Raw genomic sequence first — 9,207 nt, forward strand, 5'->3', positions numbered from 1 at the left:
GGAGGGAAAACTAACTTCCTGAGCGCGGGACCTGAGCTCGGCGCGGCCGGGAGCCACCTGCCAGCCTGCGGTGAGGCGACCCTGGCCCTCGGGGCGCGCGGCATGGCGCGGGGGAGCGGGCTGTGCTGAGCGAGCCTTTCCGGCAGCCCCTGGGCCGCGCTGCAGCCCGCCCGCCTTCCGAAAGGCCCGGTGCAGGGCTCCACTCGCCTTGTTTCGCGGCCGCAGCGCAGGGTTGGCCTGGGAGCCACAACAATGCCATGATGTTTTGGAGACAGGAAGCCCCAAGCTGGCCCCGAATGAAGGACTTCCTGTGTTTAAAGTTGCAGGAATATCCGCCGACCAACCCAGTTCAAATACAAACACCCCAACCAGGGAGGACGAATAGGCTAATTCAGACCAGCTGGACTCTCCAGGGCTGGAACCGAGGATAAAATGAAAGGAATTCTTAGGAGCTTGGGCCATACTTGACTAGAGAGACTGTGCCATTGTTATTAAAGGACACAATCGGTATAAATTCGCCGCTTCCAACTCCGCTTCCGTGAGAAGTGAGTGGAACTGGATATTGAGTAAGATGGTCCATTTCAGATGATTTTCGCTGACGGAATTAGAAAGAACGGTGCCCTTTAAAAAAAATGGAAGCCATACAAGGAATTATTTTGTTTCTTGATTAAATTATACCGTTTATCTTTGCAATTATGAGGCTGCTAGCCTGCGGGGAAAGAGCTGTTTGTCTTAGAGCTTCTCCCAGAATGGTTTCAAAGTGGGACTTCCAGACCTTTCTGGAGGGCAGATGCAATTGGTGGTTTGAGATATGAACATGTAAAAGGATTTTTAACTGATGAAGAATGCACTTTGGGGGAACCTCTGAAAAAACTTTTGAAAGATAGATGGTTCATCTTGATTGAAAAAGTATGGGTAAGCCACTCAGCAGGCCAGACTGTTTAAGGCGGAATCCCACATGCCTGGGGAAAGGCGAGGAGGAGGATGGCTACATCGAGGATTGCTATGTTCCACAGAGGTCTATATATGATACAATGAGGATCAATGAACAAATTGACCAGGGGTCAAAGCTTACTCAGACTTCAAAAAGCACTATGGAAAAGACGGAGGGAAGTACTGTATCCAGCAACGGTACGTTAGGAGCAGCATCTAATGTTTTTGAGTCTCGAGCACCAGAAGGTAAAAAGCTGGACGAGAGGATAATATTTGATGCACTAAAGCTAAGCAGTGATGTGCAGAAGTCTGCCCCTGTGCCACCCAGAAGGCGACCCAATGCAGAGCGCAAAGACAACGTGAACAGGAGGTCCTGGAAGTCCTTCATGCCTCCCAACTTCCCAGAATTTGCAGAAAGGATGGAAGCTTCCCTCAGTGAGGTTTCAGAAGCCGGAGCTTCCAATCCTTCCTTGCAGGAGAAGAAGGAATCCAGTTCTGCATTAACAGAAAGTTCCGGACATCTGGACCACAGGGAACCTCAGTCGGAGTCAGTAACTCTGGAACATGTGTCCAGATCCATAGGTATTCCAGAAGTGCAAGATGTGAAAAATGTAAGTGCAGACTGCCAGGACTTCAGACTTCAGCAGCACAGTGAGCGCTCTCCCCGGGAGTTCCAGCCCCTGGATTCAGAAGCTGCAGCAGCAGCAGCAGCAGGTGGGAACACAGATGGAAAGCAGGAACACAGGTCCTCAAGTGCAACCTGGCCGAGGGCCATGAAAAGTTCAGCGAAGGGAGGCTTCATCGAGAAGCAGCACCCCCTTGGGGACGTAGCCTGCACGGTGGACATGCCACCTCTCTCCCCTTGCCTGAGCGAAGAGCTGTTGGATCCAGAACTGCAGATTCTCGTAACCCCCAGCCTGAGAGAGAAAACGGAGTCTGAGCTAAAGTTTGAGGAGGATGAGCGGTGGATCATGATGGAGGCTGAGGAGGAGTGGGAGGAAGACAGACTGTCAGAGAGAGGAAAGACTTTTCTAACGGCAGATGAGACGAGCAGCCTGGCAGATATTTTTGAAGAAAGTGAGCAAGCAGACACCGTGGCAGTGGTGGAGGATGGAGCTGACTGCCTACCTGCCGGCTCGGGGCCCTGTGACCAGCTCCTTGGGCACATTTGTTCTGACGATCCACAGCCAGCTGAGGACCAGCTGGCTTCTGTTACCAAGGATACACCCCTGGATTGCAGTTGTGTTCTTACAGGTGAGGGTGCCATGGGCATGATGAAAAGCAGGACTGCTCAGGGTCTAGAGAGTCTCGTTTCAGATTTGGAACGCACGAGTAGTCCTGACGCAGAGCAGCTCTCTGACACAGATTCAGTGCAGATGTTTCTTGAACTTGAAAAGGAGTGTTTATGTGAAGAAGGAGTAACTCCTCTGGTCGAGCTGCAGAAACAAGCCTCTCCTAAAGGGCTGACCCTACCCCAGGATGCAGAAAATTCACTTGTCAGTAGTCACTTTCCAGGGGCTGCCTTAGAAAAGGAACAGCACGTAGACCTTTTAAGTGAAAGGGTAAAGGACGATGATACTGGACTGCTTTGTGACTATTTTAATGCCCTGGATTCTTCTCAGGTGTCTAACACTATGGATCTTACTGTCCACCCTGGTATCACAGGGGACACTTGTACTGTTAGCAAGGAGGAATGTGACAAAGTGCCTTTTAGCCCCAAGGCTGCAGGGGAATTTAAGTCCAGACACCTGGCTGATCTGGAGTCACTAGGAAAGCTGGACCCAGGAGGACTGCTGAACTCTGATCACAGGGCTTCTCATGAAGGAAATGTATCAGGCTTTATTGCTTCTGAGCTAGCCAAAGAAAATGGCAGTTTGCTCCTGGGAGACTGCAGTCAAACTGAGGAGAATGTCGAGGAGTGTACAGAGAGAGCCCCCCTCAGTTTTGCTTTTCATTATCCACTAACAGATGTTACCTCAGCACCTGAAGTAGAGGTGTTTTCATATGACTCAGATTTACTAGCAGATGAGATTCATTTGGAAAGTGAGAAAGGAGCTATTAATCAGGAAAGTGACAGCCTGACATCCTTGGAAAATGTGATCTCCCTGTCTGCTGAGAAAGTTTGTAATAAGGATAGTGAGCCAGAAGAGCTGGATCATCGAGCCACCGTGTTGGCGGACCAAGCCCCGGCACATTTTCACAGCGACTTCCCAGGGGAGGTTTTCCAGGATCTCCGAAGGAAGTCCCCAGAAACAGAGATTCTGAGTCTGCACCTGTCGGTTGGAGAACGGAGACACAGTGGAGATGGCGTGGAGACTGTGAGTGATAGACAGCCTCAGCTGAATGTGGCATCGTCAGAGGGAGAAGAGACAGAAATGAGAGATTCGGATTCATTCCTAAGTGTCTTTTCAGAGGAACAAGTTATCAAGGCTGGCTGCACTGAACCTGTTTCAGAGGGATGGATGCCCATTCTACAGAGGCCTGCCCCACTTGCTGTAGTGCCCACTGTAGGAGATGCCTTAGATGCTGCAGCACCCACCTCAGAGGCGGGTGTCCCCATTGCTGCAGTGCCTGACCTAGGGGGACCTGCCACCTCAGCTGCTGCAGTGTCTGCTGAGGGAACTGCTGTAGGCTCTGATGTAGTGCCCTTCCCAGAAGAGGACATCCCACTTGCTTCACTGGTCACCTTAGAGGAGGATGTCACAGCTGCTGCAGTATCAACCCTGGAGGAGACTGCTGCCCTAGCTATTGCAGTGCCTACACCTGAAAGGCCTGCCCCAGTTGCTGCAGCGTCCTCCCCAGAGGAGCCTGATGCTCCAGCGTCCTCCTCAGAGGAGCCTGATGCTCCAGCTGCTGCAGCATCCTCCCCAGAAGAGCCTAGTGCTCCAGCTGCTGCAGTGTCCTCCCCAGAGGAGCCTGATGCTCTAGTGTCCTCTCCAGAGAAGCCTGATGCTCCAGCTGCTTCAGAATCCTCCCCAGAAGAGCCTGATGCTCCAGCTGCTGCAGCGTCCTCCCCAGAAGAGCCTGATGCCCCAGCTGCTGCAGCATCCTCCCCAGAGGAGCCTGATGCCCCAGCTGCTGCAGCGTCCTCCCCAGAGGAGCCTGACGCTCCAGCTGCTGCAGCGTCCTCCCCAGAGGAGCCCGATGCTCCAGCTGCTGCAACGTCTTCCCCAGAGGAGCCCAATGCTTCCCCTGCTGCAGCATCCTCCCCAGAGGAACCTGATGCTCTAGCTGCTGCAGCGTCCTCCCCAGAGAGGCCCAATGCTTCCCCTGCTGCAGCGTCCTCCCCAGAGGAGCCTGATACTCTAGCTATCATAGTGTCCTCCCCAGAAGAGCCTGATGTTCCAGCTGCTGCAGCATCCTCCCCAGAGGACCCTGATACTCCAGCTGTTGCAGCGTCCTCCCCAGAGGAACTTGATACTCCAGTTGCTGCAGTGTCTTCCCCAGAGGACCCTGATGCTCCAGCTGTTGCAGCGTCCTCCCCAGAGGAGCCTAATGCTCCCCCTGTTGCAGTGTCCTCCCAAGAGGAGCCTGATGCTCCCCCTGTTGCAGTGTCATCCTCAGAGGAGCCTGCCACCCCAGCTGCTGCAGTGCCCACCCCAGAGGGGCCTGCCGTCCCTACCACTGCAGCGCCCACCCCAGAGGGGCCTGCCATCCCTACCACTGCAGTGCCTGCTGTAGAGGAAGTTTTCCCCACTGCTCTACCCCTCCTGGGAGATGCTTCCCAACCTGATTCGATGCCTATCTCAGAGGAAGGAGCTCCTGTTCCAGAGGAGGCTTCTCCTACTGGAATGTGTATCGAGGAGGATCTCGATTCCCTAGCATTTGGCTTAAAAGAGGTGACCAGCACAGAGCTGCATGGGAGAGTGCCTCCAGCTGCACCTGATGGATTAAATTCAAATGAGGTAATTGTTACTCATTTTGGTGCCAAGAAGGATCTAGAATGTAGAGTGAAGTTTGCAGGTTACCTGACTCAGTGGTGATGACAGTGGCACAGATTACCCTCACCCTCTTGTTTTGGTTCTTTTTGGGCCCTGTGGACTTATGGTTTCTGGTCTTTCCATTGAGTTTATAGAAAAAATGTATCTTTTGTCTGGTGAAAAACTTTATAATTGATATTTTTATCTTTTATTCAGAAAAGTTCAGGAAAACAGGGATGTAAAATTGTTGGTTTACATTTTTTAAATGATTATTAGCAGGCAAGGGGGATTCTGTTCTTGAGGTACACTGCAGAAAGGACACTTCTGGATGGGCAATGTCAGCAGTTAGGTAGAGACCAGAGTGTGAGTTTTGGAGTGAGACCTAGCGTCCTTCTTCAGCACTTTGGGAAAATCATTTCGATATTCTGAGTTCCAAGTTTCCTCATTTGTTAAGAAAGAGCCCTGGAGGAGTATGAGTATTAAGTGAGATAATACATTTAAAAAAAACGTGTGTGAGATTTCAGTCACTGCCACAGCCTCCTCTTACCTGTCACATAGATATCTCTTTGATGCAAATGTGTGTTTCTTCAAGCCAGAGCTGGACATAATAGTTTATTTAAAACAATAATAGGGTAGAGAAATTTTTGTCATCTTGTCAAGCTGCCTTTGTGTCCTTAAGTCACTTTTTCCTGGACTTCTTGTTTCTTAATCTATAAAATAAATTGTTACTCATTTTTAGTAATAAGGACCAAATGTCCTCTTAGGTCTCTTCTTAGCTCGCAGATTCTTAGTGTTAGAGAACAGAATGTGGTAGGAAATCACTGGCATAGGGTTTCACCTCTCTGAGCCTCTTAGTCAAAGGAATTTGAGATCTACAGTTAACTGCCCAAGTGCCCTTTGGTTGGTAGTGAGGCCTGAATGAGTTAGAGGTTTAATTGAATACATTGAGAAATAACTGAGTGAGGGGTGGTTTTGATTTTATTCCATCCCTAGGACCCAAAACAGTGCCTTCTTCATAGCGGGCATTGATCGTTGACTGACTGAACACCCATCTGTTGTATTAATGAATGCTTCCAGAAAGGTGGGGCTCTCATCCACCCCATTGCAGAGCTTTTCAGGGCTGCCTTGGTCCTGAGAGCACCAAGTAAGCCCGCAGCTACCGCCAGCAAAACCATTTGGACCACACACACAGTGCTTGACCTGGCCACAGGTGCCCCTTCTCTGCTGAATGTGGTGCTCGCACTTTGTGTTTTAGCCAGTTATTTTATGGTGTTGCAGCCATCGGATTAGATTGCAACACCTTTCAGATAGATGGATTTCTTTTTTCTTTTTCTTTTTCTTTTTTTTTTTGGAGGGGGAGAAGATTTTGCTATAGGGCACATGTGCTCGCCAGAGAGACAGAAAGCGAGAAATCACCCCCCAGAGGTATGGCCATGCTGCAATCCCTTCTCGTCCATTCTCTTGGGATCTTGGGCACACATGCACAAGTACCCGGCGTGAGTTTAAGCTAGGACTCGAACCGTGATTGGCTACATGGGAGTCCAGTGACATAGCTGTTAGACCAACTGCTGGTCCCAATGAATTTCTTTTTTAAATTTTTGAGAGAGAGGGGCATCTCCAACAGAATCTTCACACTGTGATCCACTCCTATTCTCAGCACTTGGGTCATGGACACACACCTGTGCCTGGCGTGTTCAGAGAGGTCCTGCGACACGAACACAGGACCTTTCCCATGTTGGTTCAGGGGCATTGCCTTTGTACCAGCAGCTGGCCCTTAGGTTGATGGGTTTTGATTACATTTTCTGAGTATTATTGAATTTGGAATTGATATTGAGAGCCCAGTTACCTGTCCAAAGTTAAGGTAGGTAGGTAGGTCAATGACAGAGTAGTTTTTTAATTTTTTTGTACTGGCATTCTTGATAATGCAGAATTTTCTAGTATATGGTCAATAATGGCAGTCAATTAAATACAGAGGTTAAAGTTATAAGGAGCTAATCGAATCTACATAAAGGTGAAGGTATTTTAGGGAAATCCTTGATATCAGTCTCATAAAAATATCAGGTATCTTTTTATGCAAAATGAGCAGATGGATGTAGGTAATCTCTGAGGCTCCTTCCAGCTGTAGGAGGTAGTCATTTTTATGAAATACTGCCGCTGCCAACGAGAGTGAAGGAAATGATCGCCTAGCCGCGAGGTCAGTCATCTTTGAAGGTGGCCACTGTGGTCGCTTTATGGAATATCTGAAAACAAGCAGAAGTCTGTATTTGTGTACAAAACAACTAAGACCTAAGCCATAGGATATTAGCCAGTAAGAGTGTAGTGAGGCTCTTGGGAAGACATTTATTAAAAGAAATGATTATGGAATTAATGTGAATATACAGATTTGTTAAGTTGGTGAAATATTCAGAATTTTTTCAAAGGCTCAAGATGTATGAATTTCATTTCCATTTTCAGAGGGTTCCTGGAGGCAGCTTGTTTTATATGTAAACTCTTAGAACTCGCCAAGTGGTGCTATCTGTAGTGTGACTTACGAGGGACTGCTCGGATCCTCAGGGTGTACCTGTATGTGCACGTGTGTGTTCATGGTTGAGAAAGGTAATGACAGTTTGGTTGAAGAAGCAAAATGCCGAGACTGACTTGCTGTTTCTGTAGTGGCATCCGAGGCCCACTGAGGGCCGTCTGTGGTCACTTAGACATTCTGCTCACCTCTAGACCTCCTCAGTCTTATTCCCAGTCATTCGTTCAAAGGAAGAAAAAACGTTTGGTATAAAATCGGGGTTCTAGGGCTGGCCCTGTTAACTGTTGGTTACAGGTGCTGGATCCCACATGGCCTACAGTGAGGTTTAATCCCAGATTCAGTGACTTGAAAAGCACGCTGGGCGCATGGATGTATGTGTGTGCCCTAAATCCCTTCAGGATGGAGAAATGGAGAAGGGATTGTCACATGACCACACTGCCTTGGGAGGGGGGGTGCTTTCTCTTTCTCATTTCTCCCTCTCTCTCTTTCTCTCTCCTCTTCCCTCTCTCAAGCACGCATGCCTTCTGGCAAAGTTTTAAAAAGGGGAGGATTCTATAAAATTAAAATTTGCCCAGGAATCTAATGAAAAATTGAGAGGCACTACAAACAACCCCAGTTCAATATTTGAATATTCAGCTGCTCAGAACCTTCACAGATTTGTTTGCTATCCCTAACACCAGTTTTAAAATTTTGCTAGAGAGTACATGCGCTTGCCAGGTGGAGACAGAACCACCCCCATGGGGGGTGGTCACACCACAGTCTGTTCCATTTCTCCTTTCAGGACTTTGAACGTGCACATGCACTCACCCAGCCTATCGTTCAAGCTGCCAGGTCCAGGATTCAATCCATTCAGTTGGCCTTGTGAGATCCACCTGCCTTAACCACCATGTCACTGGCAGGTCCTCCACACCATTTCTGTACAAGGATTCTTGCTGAATAAATGTTTATTGAGTGCCGTCTCTGTGCGGGGTACTGTACTATAAAGCACCCCCCCTCCCAAGGCAGTGTGGTCATGCAACAATCCCTTCTCCTCCATTTCTCCATCCTGAAGGGATTTAGGACACACACATACATCCATGAGCCCAGAGTGCAATAAACAGAATGGGGGCTGACATGAAACAAGAAATGCTACAAATATTACAAAGTGTGGCAACTGCCATGAAGAAGAATGTGAAGCCCATCCAATAGATTCAAGTTGTATGTTAGAGGTAGAATCAATAAGACCTAGTCCCAGCTTTTGTTTGGATGAGGTAGTGAGGGCTTTAAAGATGACTTTTAGGTTGTGGTTTGTACAGCTGAGCAGCTGAGGGTAGTGTAAGTGGTCAGGTTAGGGAAGAACAGCCTTGGGAGGAGCATGTGGGAGATACTGCGCCGTTTTGGGACTGTCAGGTTCAAGACACCTGCCATCCATTTGTGTGCTGATGTTAAGGAAGCAGTTGGCTATAGAGATTGGAAGTAATTGTGGTTAATGGCTAAATCACGGCGTCGATGTCGATGGCGTTGCCTACGAAGAGTGCAGAGTGAGAAGGCCCAGGAATGGCATCCTTGCTTTATTCCTCACCCCCAGAGAGGCCAACACTGGGAGGCCTAGAAGAGGAGAAAAAAAAACAAAGGACATTTTAAAAAAAAAAAAAAAAAAAAAAGAAGGTCAGGATAAAACTGGGACGGCCAGGCCAGCAGGTGATGTGGAGGTTAAGACACTGGATCCCACCTGGCTGGCTGTGCAGTTTGAGTTCTGGACCAGACAGCTTGAAAATCAGGCTGGGCATGTGTGCGTGCATGCCCAAAATCCCCAGAGGAAAAGGGAGTGCAGTGTGGCCATAACCACCCCCCCAC

The 9,207-nt window shown here is 48.8% G+C and overlaps 1 protein-coding gene across 8 annotated transcripts in view; it reads left to right on the plus strand.

Moving 5' to 3' along the window:
* MACF1 (microtubule actin crosslinking factor 1) overlaps window positions 1-9,207 on the plus strand; it is a 278,797-nt gene that overhangs the window by 199,798 nt on the left and 69,792 nt on the right. The window contains exon 1 of one of the 8 annotated variants that reach the window (XM_027775775.1): window positions 7-4,838. The exons of the other annotated variants lie outside the window; for them this stretch is intronic. Coding sequence (XP_027631576.1) covers window positions 912-4,838 — 3,927 coding nt within the window. The 5' untranslated portion in view covers window positions 7-911. Of the gene's footprint in view, window positions 1-6; window positions 4,839-9,207 lie in introns of those variants that run through there. 8 annotated transcript variants of the gene reach the window in all.

This window comes from Tupaia chinensis, unplaced genomic scaffold, assembly GCF_000334495.1.
Source record: "Tupaia chinensis unplaced genomic scaffold, TupChi_1.0 Scaffold000604_1, whole genome shotgun sequence".
Classification (NCBI taxonomy): Eukaryota; Metazoa; Chordata; class Mammalia; order Scandentia; family Tupaiidae; genus Tupaia; species Tupaia belangeri.